The 19,553-nt window shown below is 38.3% G+C and overlaps 1 protein-coding gene across 2 annotated transcripts in view; it reads right to left on the bottom strand.

Annotated features, from left to right (window-relative positions):
* The window catches only part of acss3 (acyl-CoA synthetase short chain family member 3), a 228,480-nt gene that overhangs the window by 127,762 nt on the left and 81,165 nt on the right, over window positions 1–19,553 (bottom strand). For both annotated transcript variants that reach the window (XM_028817153.2, XM_051919742.1), the window contains one exon: window positions 7,570–7,721. In XM_028817153.2, coding sequence (XP_028672986.1) covers window positions 7,570–7,721 — 152 coding nt within the window. The remainder of the gene's footprint in view (window positions 1–7,569; window positions 7,722–19,553) is intronic.

The following is a 19,553-nucleotide window of genomic DNA, read 5'->3' as shown; positions in this document are numbered from 1 at the left end:
ATGTCACAAGCTTACTTATTAAGAAACTGAAATACAGTAATCCCTCGCTATATCGCGCTTCGCCTTTCGCGGCTTCACTCCATCGCGGATTTTATATGTAAGCATATTTAAATATGTATTGGGTCTTTTAATTTCTGGTACATGCTTCCTCAGTTGGTTTGCCCAGTTGATTTCATACAAGGGACGCTATTGGCAGATGGCTGAGAAGCTACCCAGCTTACTTTTCTCTTTCTCTTGCGCTGACTTTCTCTGATCCTGACGTAGGGGGATTGAGCAGGGGGGCTGTTCGCACACCTAGACGATACGGACGCTCGTCTAAAAATGCTGAAAGATTATCTTCACGTTGCTATCTTTTGTGCAGCTGCTTCCTGAAACGACATGCTGCACGGTGCTTCGCATACTTAAAAGCTCGAAGGGCACGTATTGATTTGTGCTTGAAAAACAAACTCTGTCTCTCTCTCTCTCTCTCTTTCTCTGCTCCTGATGGAGGGGGTGTGAGCTGCCGCCTTCAACAGCTTTGTGCTGCGGTGCTTCGCATACTTAAGCCAAACAGCCCTATTGATTTGTTTGCTTTTCTCTCTATCTCTGTGACAGTCACTGCTCCTGACACGCACTCCCTTGAAGAGGAAGATATGTTTGCATTCTTTTAATTGTGAGACGGAACTGTCATCTCTGTCTTGTCATGGAGCACAGTTTAAACTTTTGAAAAAGAGACAAATGTTTGTTTGCAGTGTTTGAATAACGTTCCTGTCTCTCTACAACCTCCTGTGTTTCTGCGCAAATCTGTGACCCAAGCATGACATTATAAAAATAACCATATAAACATATGGTTTCTACTTCGCGGATTTTCTTATTTCGCGGGTGGCTCTGGAACGCAACCCCCGCGATGGAGGAAGGATTACTGTACACAACTTTTCAAAGCAAAGTTAAGAAAACTCAAGCAATAAGTACAAAAATGAAAATCTCCATGTATTACTATATATCATTACCAGACATTTAAAACAACATCAAGTGACAGAGACAATATTTAGCAATACAACATTAGCTAGTGTTTCAAAGGCATGCTGCTGATGCAACTTGGGATGTAGTGGCCTATGGAAATCTGTCAGATAACAAATCCATTATATTTAGCACCCTTTTGATGATATAAATTCAGTAATACTGATTAAAGTCACACACTATTTTAACACCCCATAACGTGATTAAACAACACAATAAAACCTTACTATCTGCAGTCTGTTCCTGTGGCTTCACTTTTTAACCATTTCAAAAGTGTAACCCATTATTCAACACCCAGAGTTTACTTGCGCCTATTTCCGGCCATGTTCAGCAAAAAGAAATTCCGAGAGGCCTATCACACAGCAGCTAAACATGAAATTGAGCAATAACAGGTCTGTGATGCTACCAGAGTTTCATGGCCGGGTGGCACATGTGCTACACTTAATGGATCGATGTGTATCTTCCTAGCACTAAGAGGTGTGGTTAAGCTGTTGAAAGGAGTGCCAGACCTTTGTTCACACTGCATGTCAATACTACCAACTGGAAGGTTTATACAGTACGTCGGACTGGCCCTGCTGCAGTCTATCATGGAGTTTGGAGAAGACACCTACAGTGGTGTGAAAAACTATTTGCCCCCTTCCTGATTTCTTATTCTTTTGCATGTTTGTCACACAAAATGTTTCTGATCATCAAACACATTTAACCATTAGTCAAATATAACACAAGTAAACACAAAATGCAGTTTTTAAATTATGGTGTTTATTATTTAGGGAGAAAAAAAATCCAAACCTACATGGCCCTGTGTGAAAAAGTAATTGCCCCCTTGTTAAAAAATAACCTAACTGTGGTGTATCACACCGGAGTTCAATTTCCGTAGCCCCCCCCCCCAGGCCTGATTACTGCCACACCTGTTTCAATCAAGAAATCACTTAAATAGGAGCTGCCTGACACAGAGAAGTAGACCAAAAGCACCTCAAAAGCTAGACATCATGCCAAGATCCAAAGAAATTCAGGAACAAATGAGAACAGAAGTAATTGAGATCTATCAGTCTGGTAAAGGTTATAAAGCCATTTCTAAAGCTTTGGGACTCCAGCGAACCACAGTGAGAGCCATTATCCACAAATGGCAAAAACATGGAACAGTGGTGAACCTTCCCAGGAGTGGCCAGCCGACCAAAATTACCCCAAGAGCGCAGAGACGACTCATCCGAGAGGTCACAAAAGACCCCAGGACAACGTCTAAAGAACTGCAGGCCTCACTTGCCTCAATTAAGGTCAGTGTTCACGACTCCACCATAAGAAAGAGACTGGGCAAAAACGGCCTGCATGGCAGATTTCCAAGACGCAAACCACTGTTAAGCAAAAAGAACATTAGGGCTCGTCTCAATTTTGCTAAGAAACATCTCAATGATTGCCAAGACTTTTGGGAAAATACCTTGTGGACTGATGAGACAAAAGTTGAACATTTTGGAAGGCAAATGTCCCGTTACATCTGGCGTAAAAGGAACACAGCATTTCAGAAAAAGAACATCATACCAACAGTAAAATATGGTGGTGGTAGTGTGATGGTCTGGGGTTGTTTTGCTGCTTCAGGACCTAGAAGGCTTGCTGTGATAGATGGAACCATGAATTCTACTGTCAACCAAAAAATCCTGAAGGAGAATGTCCGGCCATCTGTTCGTCAACTCAAGCTGAAGCGATCTTGGGTGCTGCAACAGGACAATGACCCAAAACACACCAGCAAATCCACCTCTGAATGGCTGAAGAAAAACAAAATGAAGACTTTGGAGTGGCCTAGTCAAAGTCCTGACCTGAATCCAATTGAGATGCTATGGCATGACCTTAAAAAGGCGGTTCATGCTAGAAAACCCTCAAATAAAGCTGAATTACAACAATTTTGCAAAGATGAGTGGGCCAAAATTCCTCCAGAGCGCTGTAAAAGACTCATTGCAAGTTATCGCAAACGCTTGATTGCAGTTATTGCTGCTAAGGGTGGCCCAACCAGTTATTAGGTTCAGGGGGCAATTACTTTTTCACACAGGGCCATGTAGGTTTGGATTTTTTTTCTCCCTAAATAATAAAAACCACCATTTACAAACTGCATTTTGTGTTTACTTGTGTTATATTTGACTAATGGTTAAATGTGTTTGATGATCAGAAACATTTTGTGTGACAAACATGCAAAAGAATAAGAAATCAGGAAGGGGGCAAATAGTTTTTCACACCACTGTAGAAGACAATTGAACTTGAGTAAAGAGGAAGTAAAAGTTGTAACAAGGTTGCCAGAGATGAACCTGGAGAAGGATTAATTAGAAGTCTCAAGGGGCAATAGGTGAGGGTCATTGCTTCCGCCTAACCTTGTCTCCCCCCACCGGCCTTTCCCTACAAGATGGCATCTCATCAGAGCATATCTCCATTTTTCCCATAGGATCAATGCTTCAGTAGCTGCAATTTCCACATCAGGTTTTTCAGGAACATAATCCCCACAGATAACAAAACTTGACTGTATATGCATGTTTTAACACACAGATTATTGATGTCCCAATAGTTTTTTCTAGGTTCTCACAACTCTTTGTATAAAGAAGGGCTTCCTGGCTTCAGGCATAAATGCACTTGCCCTTAATTTCTGCTGGCATCCTCACATACGTGATTCTCCATACAGTCCAAAGAATTAATCTAGATCTACTTTATTAATGCCTATGACAATTTTGAAGACCTGGATTAGATCTCTACAGAGTCTCCTCTGCTCGAGACTAAAGAGGTTTAACTTACTGAGTTTGTTGGTGTAAGGCATGTCCTTATGTCATGAGATGCTATTGGTTGCTCTCCTCTGCACAGTTTCGGAAGTGCTGCTATGTCTTTCGTTGAGACTAGTTGGATTTGTGGGAGAGATGGGAAAATGCCACTGGTGTATCACTTTGTGTGCAAAAAAATTGAAGATAACAATTTTTTTTAATGTGAACATAAAGAGCATAATAAACACAATAGAAGTACATTTCATTGATTCTAAAACAAAATCAGAGTTGTCAGAAAATTTCTCCAAATCTCCAGTTTCTCCAAATTGCCTGAATTGGACTTGCTCCTTTCAAGGCTGTTCATGTGAAATTTCCAATTGAGAAAGAAACACAAGACATGAACAGAACAGTTTACCTGACTAAATTTTAAATACGCAAAAGAACTCTGCTTGAGAGATTGCCAAAAGCAGCATGGAAGAAAAGAAAATGACAGTCCAAAGACCAAGCTTAGAAAATGACAATCCAAAGACCAAGTTTAAGTCTTGTAAACAACTACAGCCAGCATGGCTGATTTTGCACACGTTTAATGATCCTGACTCTTCCTTATCCAGAAGCCACTCGGTGGTCATTATATATGTAGTATACTGAGAGTGTGACATTCTGTTACCCTACTGCTCCAAAATAAAATGGATGCCGAAAAGCCAGAAAAATGAGACTGTTTTCTTCCAAATTCCAAAATCACCTACTCAGAATAACAGCTTTAAAGTATGTTGTAATTCTAACGTGTTTAAAAACAGTCCCCCAGCTTTTGTCAGCAGTCTGATAACTGAGAAAGGAGCAGGGAAAAGCTGCCTCTTCTCACAACAAGAGATCTTATTTCATTTTAGGAGTGTGCCATAATACACAGCACAAATGCATTATCTAATATCACAGACTAGAATATCATAGTCATCACTTTTAAGCTTTAATATGTTTGTCCCATCAACACACGTTAAAACAACAGCCTTGTGATATTAATTATTATACACTTGAGTCATAATTTGGCTGGTTTACCTGAATTTCCCAACTTGATCAAGGGTGTCGTCATTTCCCAGTTTTTTCAAAATATTGCATATAGATGGGTCATATTACCATAAATATAGGCGTATTCCCCTGTCAAGTTTCTTTTATAAAATAAATTTCAAAGTTACATATACGCATTTCAAGCCTCCTTTTGTGCATATGCAAGTTCTATAAATCTGATCCCTAGACATATACAGGTAATCACACCTTTACCTGCACATAATTCTTCCAAAACTGAAACAAATACTTAATTCACACAAAGTTGTGAATGCTGACTTAAACTAACAGAGAACAATATTTTGACTTCTCCCAATATTCAGACCCAAACCTGTTGCTGACTTCACTTCTGCCACCAGTGTTTTTCATCTCCTGATCACTTAACTACAGCATTGCCTGTAGGCAACCTTTTTAAGATCATAACACCTGAGACAACACTAGGCACTGAATCTACAGGGTATGAGTTCCGAAAGTGACACAAACAAAAATGGCATCCACTGTGTGTAGTAATAATTGTTCAGCCAACTGACATTTAGAATTAATGGCCGATGTATGTTTGAAAATCTGTATTCATAAAATAACATCAATAAATTTTCATTTTCCCACTGCACCTCAAATTAAACAATGCTATCTAGTAAATAAACACAAACCTTGCCTGACAATAATATTAAGATCAATGCTGAAAGACTACTGAATAATACACCTTTTTAATAACTCTTTTTTTTTTAAATAAAGTATGTGCTGCAGTAGATCTTCTATGTATTATCAGTTTTTTTCTTTACTTAAGGCAAAAGCAAATATGAATGTCTTTATCTTTATGACATATGGCAATACAGAAACTAAAAAAAAACTGAAAAATGACTACTAAGGGAAGGCTATCTGCCACTGCAGCTGTCAAAAGTATTGCTACAGTTTGTAGTGCCGGTGAAACCTACTTTATGCAAGGATTAAAAACATTTAAGAATATAAAATTAACCCATTGTTCTGGGGCAACATAGCGGTGCAGGGGTTAGGTTAGCTTTGCTTACAACTCAGCAGTCCTGGGTTCAAATCCTGGTCAACCTAGATGTAGATTGCACATTCTCCACTTGTGTGAGTGTGTATGTGTGTGCGTGTGTGCATGTGTGCCGTCTTCTCCATTCTTAAATTGGTGAAATATGAGTGGGGGTAGTTGGTCCTTGATTTGTGCCTAATACTCCTGGGATAAGTTCCTTCTTCTAAGATCCTCTACTGGCTCAGTCAGACTTAATAATAAACGGATGACTTGCAAATGTAATCTCTCCAGGACAACTGTGAAAATGCTCGTGTATGACACATGAAGTCATTTTAAAGAATGTACTGTAAATAGTTCAATTTTTTGGCCATTCTGTGTATGAATAGCTATTGAAATATGCTGTCATCCAACATGGTGTTCACAGTAGGCACTGTTCTATCTAAACAACTTTATACGCTACATGCTACAGTATATACTGTATTTATTTGAACAATTCTGCTGTTGTGTTATACACTTTAAATAAAAGAAACTCATAAAACAAATCATCTCATAGTCCATTTCTAGGGTCAGTAAGTGAGTATCAAATCAATCCCTGTAATTATTCTGCATCTATGATGCAATTAACAAATCTTAACAATTCCCCATTTCATCAGATGAATAGAAATGTCACATGGCTGTGTGTCATAAGGGTGCTGCAAGTTTCCAACCTAAAATGGGTTTTGTTGACATCCTAGTAGTACATCAACAACCAGACTTTCAGGACATGATACTGCAGGAATAAAACAGCAGAAATAACAAAATGGAAAACGTATAAATTACTGCTATGAATTTTTAGGCAAAGTCTGAGGTGACAGACTAGGAAAACATGCACAGTAAAATAAGATAAAGTTAAAGCCTAAGTAAATGAGTGAAAGTCCAAAAGCATAAGGAAAAAAAACACAAGAACATAACTCAGTTGAGAAATTTTCACCCTTCCCTAGAGAGCCTATTTAAACACTATGCATTCAAATGGGCTCAGGTGACACCAAAATACTTGACTGCATTTCCAGACTTTTCACCATCTTTGTAGAGTTTGCCTATTCTTTCCATGTCTGCTAAGGTTTTCCTTCTAGTACTCTTGTCTTCCTCCCACCTAGCAAACACATCCAGATTAACTGGTGACACTAAATTAGCTTAGTGTCAGTTTGACCTGATATGGATTGGTGCCAGTGGGTTCCTGTTTGGCACCAGTTGATACCAAGATAGCTTCTCACCACCTTGTATTGGACTAAACGATCAGGAAAATGAATCAATGGTGGGATCTTTCATGCTAAATATCAACCCAAGGATGTTGCAGACATAGATCTTTATAAATCATTAACCCTGCTGCTCACATAACCAGCCAGTGGCAGGATGCAAACCAAATACATAAGCTATGCTGGAGGTATTCACTGAGACATCTGTTCTAAAACAACTGTAAAAGGATAGTTTAGTTCAGATCATCACAATTCTCAATTAAATTAACCGCATAAGTATCAGATATTTGGATGAGTGTTGCATTTGATTTGACACCATATTTTTATATAATTTCTGTATAAACTCAGTATAATTCCCAAATGATGCAAAAGACACCATCTAGCACCAGAAATGCAACTTACCTGAATATGAGTGAATCAAGCTTACTTACTATAGACATGCCTATTATTTAGCATTTAACTACTTTTAAACATCATTAATTATTAAACCACAATCCTGAACTCATATCTTTAATTATTAAATAACAGCAATCTATTCCATCTTTACCTTGTTAGTGGGTACTTCATCCCAAGAGATGCCTGGGGGTCATGCTGGCAGATGGCTCTGAGAGCAGTTGGGGCAACAAACATGGCTGCCACTCCATGCTCAGACAACAGGCGGAAATACGCTCCGGCATCTGGAGTACCCACAGGCTTGCCCTGCAGAAAGTATTTCACGTTAAACAAGATGTTCCATGTGTATCAAACATGGCATTATAGAAAATTCCTGCTCAAAGATAAGGAATTAAACTGAGCCTTTGGCAAACAGACCTGAGACAGCTGTAATATGAGAAAAATAAAACTGAACCTTTAAAAAATGATCTTTAAAGTGTGTGTTACTGTATTATAGTTCTTTAAAACACACTCATTTAAAATATTGAGGCATCTGATAATAAATTTACATCACAGTAGATGAATGAAATCATTAGCATTGGGCTTTTTTGCGGTGAATGAAGACATTTACACATTTTATTCCACACTATACTTTTTAAGCAATTTTAGAATTCACATATCCCTGTCTCTCTCAGGCACTTTGGGCATGAAATCTGTGTCCAGTTGTATTCTGGAAGTCTTCAGGATGGCCCTGTGTGACTGTAAGTGTGGTCATGCACACTATAAACTAATGGAACATCCTCAGCATCTTGTCACACACATTAAAACACCTAAGCATCCTAAAAAAAGAAGAGACCGGCCTATTGTATATTGTAGGTAATTTTACAAATCTCCCTATGTGACTCTCAAATTGTGTTCAGCTTCAATGACTATGGAAGACTATTTTGTTTTGTTTTTTTCCCCCACCGGAAAAATCCACAATGTTAAAACATGCAATCAGGATAGTATAGTGGCATAAACTTTTAAACCACAAGGCTGACAATTCAAACTCTGACTCACTGACTGGGTACCCTGATGCAGTCATTTAATTTACCTGTTCTCCAAATTTATTTGAGAAATCGTAATGTATATTGATGTTGAAAAAATTAGTTACTTACAACTTTAAACTGTACATTCTATATATAAAAAGCTACACAGGGTGGAGTGGTGGCTCTGAGGCTAAGGATCTGCGCTGGTATCCTGAAGGTTGCCGGTTCGAATCCCCATCACTGCCAAAAGAGATCCTACTCTGCTGGGCCCTTGAGCAAGACCCTTAACCTGTAATTGCTCCAGGGGCGCTGTACAATGGCTGACCCTGCGCTCTGACCCCAAGGGGTATGCGAAAACTAACAAATTTCTAATACGAGAAATCGTATAAGACGAAATAAAGAACAAAAAAAAAAAAATTGTCCTCCTCTTAGGTTTGAAATAGTTAACAAAATGTTTGAACCAAATTTTAAAAACACACACACACATTGTTTTTGATTTTACCACAAGCAGCACAGTTTTTATGTCACACATACATTAGTATTGTCCATTTGTCAAACAAATGACAGCCTGGGCAGGTACACAGCACAACCTGTCAACATTGGCTTCTAAAAAGGAAAAGTGGGCTGTATTAGATCAATACAGTATACCATCCTGTATAACATGGAGAGTAGCGTACACCTCAGTTGGTGTGAAGGTCAGGAAAGGTTGACTGAAAGCAAGAAATTACATGCTAAAGTACATAAATATTAATTAACAAAGTCTGTGATCCAGGCAATTGTCAAAGGTAAGCAGGCAGAAGGTTATATAAAACCACGTAAAACAAGAATAAGTCAACACAAGCCAGAACATTAAACAAAAATATGCAGAACCAAGTCAAATACACAAACACACAGAGCTTATCAAAATGATCTCACTATTCTGGGATGCACAATGCCTGAACAAAGAGTCTTATACAGTATTTCCCATGCCATTCTATTTCAGACCTCAGAGTAGGCCTAGGCAATTATGGGCAGGAGGAACAGCTGTCTATCCATTTATCAGTCTCCTGACTTGCTGCATCCAACCACAGCCAATCCGAATAGCATCAGATGGAAAGCAAGATGCAAGAAAGACACTCATTTGTTACAGCATCTCTTACTGAGTGCTAGTCTAAACAGTATAACTGCACAGATAAAACAGCTGCATTCTCAAATCCTGTCATATCAAATCAAACTATTTGGCTTTTCCTTTAACTGAGGCTAAGGACAACAGTATAACACTTTTTTATTCAAAAAGAAACAAAGCAGAAGGATCACAGTATGACGCACAGAGATGTGCAAAGGACAACACTTACTCTGGCGTGCTAATTTGTTGTCACACTATAAATGCAAAAAATCTCCCTAAAGCCAAAAAACACTCATTTGAATGATTAGGATCTGTCAACATACATACTGTATAGTTGGGAATAGTTGCAGAGTTATTACTCTTTGAATCTGATAGAAACAAAACTACATCAGGCTAATTTCAGAAAGTGTTTACTTAAAGGTGTATGAAGTGTGCCCAAATGTTTCACATAATAAATCTTTTTAACATTTATAAAAAACACTTTACACACTTCAGAGACATTGAAAACTGGAATCGATCCTGCCAGGAATCCTCTGAGGAGGGGTGCCTTTTCACTAAAGGGAACAATCACATACACCTCTAAACTCACTCATAACCCGCACATCTTCAGAAAGCAGGAGAAAAACTGGAGTACCTGGAGAAAAACCCACACAAGCACAGACAATACACAAATATTAGCCAGGTCCAGAAATCAAATCCAGAATTCAAGGGCTTTAAGGCAGAAGTGCTGACCACTGTGCAAACATGCCACCCTATTTTAACTCATTCATTTGATATATTACTATTATTATTTACTTATTTTCCACAACATGCTGTATGCACAAATGCTTGGCTTACTTCTTAATAATAAAAACTTTAAATCACTAAATTCATGCATGTTTGTCAAGGAATGAAACTCCAGAGTGCATGACTACATCCTAAGAGGTGAGAAAGTGAGAGAGAGAAGGAGGTGAGTGTCTGACCATGGAATGCCAGTGAATAAAGTTGCCAGACTAGATCTCCTAGCAGTTCTACTCCAATTTCTTAAAGGCACTTCCTTGCTCAAAGGGGTCCAAGTATTCAGACCTCTTCACTTTCTGCACACTTTGTTGTGTTGTATATTTCATTCTAAATGGATTGATTTGCCATGTTTGGCCATCGATTTTATGTAACAACCCATTATGATAAAGTGAAAACATGTTTTCAGAAATGTTTGCAAATTTATTAAAAATCAAACACTGAAATGTGTCATTCATGTAAGAGTTCAGACCCTGAATTTAAAACTCTGTAGAAACCTCTTTGATAGGAATTATAGCTTTGAGTCTTCTTGGGTAAGTCTCTACACCTGGACTTGGGCAGTTTATCCCATTCTTCCTGGAAGATCCTCTAAAGCTCCATTAGATTAGAAGGGAAACATCTGTAAACTGCCACCTTCATGTCCCTCCACAGATGTTCTATGGGTTTTAAGTCTGGGCTTTGGCTGGGTCATTCAAGGACATTCAGAGACTGGTTCTAAAGATGCACCAGCATTGTCTTGGCTACATGCTTCATCTTATTGTCATGCTGGAAGCTGAACCGTTGGCCTAGTCTGGGATTTTGTGCATTCTGGAGCAGGTTTTCTTCAAGGACCTCTCTATATATGGCTGCATTAATTCTCATAATTCTGACCAGTTTCCCTGTCCCTCACAGCATGATGCTACCACCACCATGCTGCACTGTAGAGATGGTATTAGGCATCTTTGACAGACATAGTGTTTGCAGTTTCACCCACACAGTTCAATCTTTGTCTCATCAGACCAGAGAATCTCCTCATGCTCCCAGAGTTCTTTAGATGCCATTTGGCAACCTCTATATGCCCTTTTTATATGAATGGGTTCCATCTAGATACTTGTTTTGTCTTGGTAGAGTAATATTTTACTCTACTTTCCCCTTTTGTATTATTATGTAGCCTTTGTCAGAATGCCCCAAATCTCAGACTTACCACTGTTTATAAGGTATTGTACCATATAACTTCTCCCCACCTTCCCTTCTACATGTATAACCTCAGGCAATAAGGTGTAGTAAAGGACAAGTAGGAGTTAAGTTACAACTTAAACAATGTATTATTGATAATATTCATAAATAATAACAATATGCAAAGTACATTTGAATATTGGCAACCATACAACCTGATAAATGGTGGTGTAGTTTCAGGCGGTACACAGACTTGTTTGTTACTTGAAATGTCTCTAGTTAAGGCATCCTTTTGTGGTCAGCTTTCTTCAGAACAGGCCACATGCCTGTCTCAATATGGCTGCCGAGCTGTGCTCTTCATTGTGTTGTCCTTTTCAGTTTATGGTGTGAGATGGTCTTTCATCAGTTTGGTAAAAGAGAGAGGGTGAGGTAAAGCAAGCAAATTTATAGGTTTTCTGTCCAACCCCTAGAGCCAATAGGGCATTGTGGTACTTAAATGCTTTTGATGCAAGACAGTTCCAAACAGCCATACTTCAAACCAATGAGGGGATAGAACATCTTCACACCTGCCCTCCAAACCATGTGTTAAGGTAAAGTTTGGCAGTTAGGCAGCTTGGCTTTCCTGTGGGGGTTGACTGAGAGACTTCAGCACAGAAAATTTAGCTAAACTTGTTTGAGGCACTTTCCCCAACCCTTTCGTCCTAAAAGGGGGGGAAGGGGGCTCTTAAATCATCAAACCATTGCTGTTATTATCAATAATGTAACACTAATATTACATTGCTTTGTCTAAGTTACAAAAAAAGACATATACTGGTGAAGAAGGCAGGCTCTATTGTTGGCATGGAGCTGGACAGTTTGACATCTGTGGCAGAGCGACGGGCACTAAGCAGGCTCCTATCAATTATGAAGAATTCACTGCATCCACTAAACAGTGTCATCTCCAGACAGAAGAGCAGCTTCAGCGACAGACTGCTGTCACTGTCCTGCTCCACTGACAGACTGAGAAGATCGTTTCTCCCCCAAACTATGCGACTCTTCAGTTCCACCCGGGAGGGTAAACATTAATATTATACAAAGTTACTGTCTGTTTTTACCTGCATTATTATCAATCTTTAATTTAATATTGTTTTTTTTTTTCAAGCGAGATGGCCTGCATCCGAATAGCTTCGGCGCCCGGGTCCTCTCCGAAAACATATCCAAGGTAATTCGTTTATTTTGACTATCTATCTCTGCTTTTAACCCCTTCCGAATTGCCACTCCTGTGCTTGGTCATGATAATTGTTTAATAAAATCTTCCATAAAAGTGCACAACATAAATACTGTAATAACCAATCTTAATGCACATAGAAAATCTAGGCAATACGGCATAAACACCAATAATTTAATTAAAGTTACTACTTTAGATGAACAATGTATTAAAACTATAAAAACATATCATAGATTAAACAAAAAATACACGCAGAGCGGCGCTAATAAAAATAACTTAATTCCTGTTCCATATATCAATAACGCACATAGTATTCATCTCTGCTCCTCCGAAACATTGAATATGGCACTATTAAATATTAGAGCTTTAACTAACAAGACGTTTTTTATCAACGATCTTATTAGTGATAAAAAAATAGATTTTATTGCACTAAGTGAAACGTGGCTTAGCTCAGATGGCGCAGCTGTTTTAATCGAATCTGCGCCTCCGGATTACAGTTTTACTCGTGCTGATCGCCAAGGAAAGAGGGGTGGAGGACTAGCAAACATTTACTCAAGCAGGTTAAAATGTAAAATTATCAGTTTTGGTAAATTCAAGTCTTTTGAGTATCTCGCCATTATTATTCAGGGAGATTCTCACGTTCTAGTATTATCCGTGTATAGACCTCCAAAATTCAACGCGTCTTTCTTTGAGGAATTCTCTGACTTGATGTCAATCTTAATTACGAACTATGACACACTCTTAATAGTCGGCGACTTTAATTTTCATATAGATAATCAATGTGACCAGAAAGTAAAAGAATTTATGAACCTCCTGGACTCTTTTGATTTGAGACAGCTCGTTAATCAGCCTACACATAAAGCAGGTCATACGTTAGACTTAGTAATTACTAAAGGACTAAAAGTTGATATAAAGCAGGTCATTGATATTGGTCTATCAGACCATTTTCTTCTACTATTTAATATAGAAATAATGATAGAAAACACTCATGAGAAGCATATTGTTAAAAAACGCTTCTTTGACTCATCAGCAGCTTTAAAACTTTCAAACATTCTAACCAATCAGTCCGTTTATAGTGCCAACTATAATAGCGAGGAGAATGTAAATAGTAAGGTGGAAAGATTTAATACTAAAGTGAGGGCTGCTGTTGACTTAGTTGCACCTGAAAAGACAGTTAAAAAATCTTCTAGCATTGTTATACCATGGAAGACCCAAAGAGTGTCTGATTTAAAGAGAACATGCCGTAGAGCTGAGCGTAAATGGAGGAAAACAAAACTAACTATTGACTATGAAATATTAAAAGTTAAAATAACAGAATACAATAACACAGTCCGTCTTGAGAGGCGCTGCTATTTCTCTAAGATTATAAATAACAATGCTAGTAATCCCAGAGTCTTATTCTCAACAATTGATCATCTGTTAAACCCAGGTAACTCAAAGGAATGCCTCCTAAGTACTTCCAGTAAAACCTGTGAGGCTATCGCTGTATTTTTCAATCAAAAAATTAATGATATTAGAAATAACATAGTATATCTCCCCAACACTAAGGATCCTCCTAAACCCCAGTACCCCATAATAAACAAATTAAAGTCTTTCACTAGGATAGATTTACCTGATTTACATAAAATAATTTCTCAAATGAAACCCTCCACCTGTGCCCTTGACCCAATACCAACAAATTTTTTCAAAGAAGTATCGGGCGTGCTTAGTGATAATGTTCTTGACATAGTAAACTCGTCATTAGATACGGGGGTCTTCCCAGACTGTCTTAAGACTGCGGTAGTTAAACCCCTACTTAAGAAAAAAAATAATCTCGATCCCTCTGCTCTTGAAAATTATAGACCCATCTCTAACCTGCCTTTCTTAAGTAAAATTCTAGAGAAGGCAGTCATTATACAGTTAAATGAGCACCTCAATAAACATGCTATTCTTGATAAATTTCAGTCAGGTTTTAGAACAAATCACAGCACAGAAACTGCACTCGTTAAAGTAGTAAATGACTTGCGGGTAAATGCAGACAGAGGCCATTTATCTGTTCTCATCCTCTTAGATCTGAGTGCCGCATTTGACACCATTGATCATAATATTCTTAAGAATCGCCTTAGTCAATGGGTGGGCCTCTCTGGCAGTGTCTTAAATTGGTTTGAATCCTACCTGGCAGGGAGAAAATTCTTTGTTAGTTGTGGTAATTATAACTCAAAGACACATGATATTCTATATGGTGTTCCACAAGGCTCTATCCTGGGTCCACTGCTCTTCTCAATCTACATGCTTCCATTAGGTCAGATTATCTCAGGGCACAACGTGAGCTACCACAGCTATGCTGATGACACACAGCTGTATTTATCAATAGCACCTGATGACCCCAAATCTCTTGATTCGCTAACACAATGTCTAACTTGTATCTCAGAATGGATGAATAGTAACTTTCTCAAATTAAATAAAGAAAAAAACGAAATCTTAGTGATTGGCAATAATGGATACAATGAGGCTATTAGAAATAAACTGGATGCATTAGGATTAAAAGTCAAATCGGAGGTAAAAAGCTTAGGGGTAACCGTTGATTGTAATCTGAATTTTAAATCGCATATTAATCAGATCACTAGGACACCATTTTTTCACCTAAGAAACATAGCAAAAGTTAGACCTCTTATATCATCGAAAGATGCAGAGAAATTAGTTCATGCGTTTGTTTTCAGTCGGCTAGATTACTGTAACGCACTCCTCTCAGGACTACCCAAAAAAGACATCAATCGTTTGCAACTAGTGCAGAATGCAGCTGCTAGAATCCTTACCAGGAAAAGAAAATCCGAACACATTTCTCCAGTTTTGATGTCACTACACTGGTTATCTGTGTCATTCAGAATTGACTTTAAAATTCTGCTTATGGTTTATAAAGCTTTAAATAATCTCGCCCCAGCTTATATATCGGAATGTCTGACACCTTATATTCCAAATCGTAACCTCAGATCCTCAACTGAGTGTCTCCTTAGAATTCCAAGAGCAAAACTTAAAAGAAGTGGTGAGGCGGCCTTCTGCTGTTATGCACCTAAAATCTGGAATAGCCTGCCAGTAGGAATTCGCCAGGCTAATACAGTGGAGCACTTTAAAAAACTACTGAAAACACATTATTTTAACATGGCCTTCTCATAACTTCACTGTAATTTAATCCTGATACTCTGTATATCTAATTCATTATAATAACTATTCATTCAAAATCTGTACTAACCCCTACTCTCTCTTCTGTTTCCTTTTCCGGTGTCCTGTTGGTGGTGGCGTGCGCCACCACCATCTACCCAAAGCACCATGATGTTCCAACAATGATGGATGGATTAAAAGCCAGAAATCTGTATGACCATCAGCATCAAGTGACTCCGTGAAAAACCCGAACTACAAAGAGGACTATTTCATTTATGTTAGGTAGAATGCCCAAAGGGGACTGGGCGGTCTCGTGGCCTGGAACCCCTACAGATTTTATTTTTTTCTCCAGCCTTCTGGAGTTTTTTTTTGTTTTTTCTGTCCACCCTGGCCATCGGACCTTACTCCTTTCTATGTTAATTAATGTTGTCTTATTTTAATTTCTTATTTTGTCTTTTATTTTTCTTCTCTCCATTATGTAAAGCACTTTGAGCTACTTTTTGTATGAAAATGTGCTATATAAATAAATGTTGTTGTTGTTGTTGTTGTATCAGTATGCTGCTGCTGGAGTATGTGAATTTCCCCTTGGGATTAATATAGTATATATCTATCTATATAAAAATATTTATGAACTTGTATGCAAAATTTCACATCACAACATTTCTCTGCCATCAACAATTGACTGATGCTTCTGACAGGTTCTCCCATGTTAGGAAAGGATTTCTGAGGCTTTGTTGGGTTCATGGTTATTTCCCTGACCAAGCCCCTTCTTGCCCAGTTATTCAGTCTGGCTGGCCAGCAAATTAAACAAATTAATCCTAGTGGTTCCAAACTTCTTCCATTTCAAAATTATTGAAGGCCACTGTGTTCATTTAGAAATCATTTCATACTCGTGCCCTGGTCTATGCCGTACTACAATTTTATCACCAAGGACTATAGAGATCCTTGGATTTCATGGCTTAGGTTTTTGACCCGACATGCATTGTGAATATGCACTGTAATGTTGGAAAAGCCAATGAAATTTTGTATGCCGCATTTTATGTTTATTAGAAAAACTATGCAGTTAATACCACCAATGCCAAACATGTGCTGTTAGTTACATACTCCTAAAAGAAAACCACTTGCAGTCACTTATTAATTCAATCAAATTCTGTACTTGTACGAGTCCAGGAAATCAAATGATTAGACTTAATATTTTAATGCATTTACCAATTTAATAAATTCAGAAGAATTTTCTGTCATAATCACTGTTCAAACCGAAGGGCAGGAAGATAAGTAATGGAAATAAATTTCATGTAACTAATTAAAGATCAAGGAGGACAGAGCTCTGGAAAAAAATCAGGCGCAAATGGAAACTTAAGGTTTGTAAAATTCGTTTAGACATTTAATGCTTCCATTAACCTTTTGCTATATGAGCATTTTTTTAAAGAGCAGTGTAGCAGTTTAAATTATCAAGCACAGCAAAGCATCCATCTATAGTATGTGCGTGAATGTCAAGGATTTTTTTTTTTTTAATTCACTTGAATTCTCCACCACTGAGCCTAATTCAGACTCTAAAAGGCTAAAAACATCACTTAACTGTAGCATTCATCACATTTAAAGGAATAATCCACCTAAAAAAGATATTTTGTTTTTGCTACTTTGGATTGTTTGTAGTTGGTGCTAAGGAATATTTATGATATCATGTTTCCATGGAAAATAGAGATAAAAGATTACTGACATAATAGCCTTCATTTGGGAACTCAAATTGAACAAAACATCACGATATCAAAATGTTCATCAAAAATACTGTATCACAGATCACTCGTGTTGCCTTATTGATAAGTCAGACACCCAGATGCACGCTCACAATGTCCCAAACATATTTTGTCAAAATAAGGCTAACTTGTTAACAAAAGTAAAATGAGATGAAACAAAAAAAGGTTTTATACTTAAAACTATCTCCTCCCTCATTCTTTGGTCAGGAGTGGTGTCCTATAACAGCTCATTCATTGGCTAACATGGTGCTTCACATGATATCAACACTGCAGATTATGGTCTAAAAGAGCTGCCCAATTACACAATCAAAAATAAGAAAAAGGGAGTGAAAACATTATCAGGCAGAAACTACAGTAGGCCTTTTATAGATGCTCATTAAATTTTGAAAAAATGTTTGATCTTTTTGGATAATAAGAACACTGTCAGCATTGTTTCCCTTACTTGAGATTTATTATGTATTTACCCAAGTGCTTAATGTGCTCTGTACTACAACATAAATTGCCATAGTTGGATTTATTAAAGGAATGAGGATAACCTTAACCACCTAGTCAGAGAGTTTCAATCAAATGTTGTGTAAATTTATACTGCTCATGTGCCTGATCTCAGAAAACTTTCAGACTGAATGGCATCCACCACATCAATAACAGCAATGCTGCTTGTCCATATATTCAATGCTAGGACATTAGGCAGCTTCCTTTCTTCTTTCTTTCCCATTAGGGGTTGCCATAGCGGATTATCTTTTTCCATATCTTCCTGTCCTCTGCATCTTGCTCTGTTACACCCATCACCTGCATGTCATCTCTCTCCACATCCATAAACCTTCGCTTAGGCCTTCCTCTTTTCCTCTTGCCTGGCTGCTCTATCCTTAACATTCTTTTCCCAATATACCCAGCATCTCTTCTCTGCACATGTCCAAACCAACGCAATCTCGCCCCTCTGACTTTGTCTCCAACCTGAGCTGACCCTCTAATGCAGGGGTCCCCAACCCCCGGTCCGTGGCCCACTACCGGTCCGCAGCCGTCTGACAGCCGGGCCGCGAGAGAACTGCCGGCAACGGCGACTCACTCAGACTTTTCAGAACGCTTGGCTGGCGGAGCTTTGCAGCGGCGCAGAGAGGGGAGAGAGACCGAGGTGAGAGAGTATTACAACAAAGTATTTTTATGGTCCCGACAGTTTCCCCATATGACATGAGTCTATAGAAATTACGTTACTACGAAGTACATTCAACAGATGCTTTCATTTCAACGAAGTGACCTTGAAATGCTTGAATGAATCATCCACAGAGCAGTTAGATCTGTGGTCGCAGCTCAGTTGTGCACGTTTGCACAACGATCCCCAAACAGAAACATTGTAAAAAAAATCTCTCTCTTTGAACTTTCCTCGTACTGTTTTTTTTTTTTTTTTTTGCTGTTTTTGTTGTCTGTGGTTTTCATTGATTCCTTTTGCTTATTGCTTGTCAACATTTGAAAAACATCCATTGGAATTTAACTCATTGTCACCCTCCTATAGAAACGGCAGACACGAAAAAAAGATTGCAGTGTTGTTTGTGATGTGCAATCTGTTGGATTGGCAAATGTAAAGCATATGTCTTTGTTATATGCAAAAAAAGAAGAAAAATCTCAGATTGCAAATGTATGCGAACTGCTTAATAACTTTAATAATAATAGAAATGTTATGTAAATTGTGTATAAAACTGCCCCCCCACCCCGACCGGTCCGTGGAAAAATTTGCATCTAATAAAGTGGTCCTTACTGTCAAAAAGGTTGGGGACCACTGCTCTAATGTACTTATTTCTAATCCTATCAATCCTCATCACACCCAATGCAAATTTTAGCATCTTTAACTCTGCCACTTCCAGCTCTGTCTCCTGTTTTCTGGTCAGTGCCAGCGTCTCCAACCCATATAACATAGCTGGTCTCACTACTGTTCTGTAGACCTCTTCCACAATCCCCGTTACTATGTACTGTTGATTCCAAGTATTTAACACTAAA

The sequence above is a fragment of the Erpetoichthys calabaricus genome, chromosome 1, assembly GCF_900747795.2.
Source record: "Erpetoichthys calabaricus chromosome 1, fErpCal1.3, whole genome shotgun sequence".
Taxonomy (NCBI): domain Eukaryota; kingdom Metazoa; phylum Chordata; class Cladistia; order Polypteriformes; family Polypteridae; genus Erpetoichthys; species Erpetoichthys calabaricus.
The sequence above is the reverse complement of the archived record's forward strand: the minus strand, read 5'-3'. Positions and strand labels throughout refer to the sequence as shown.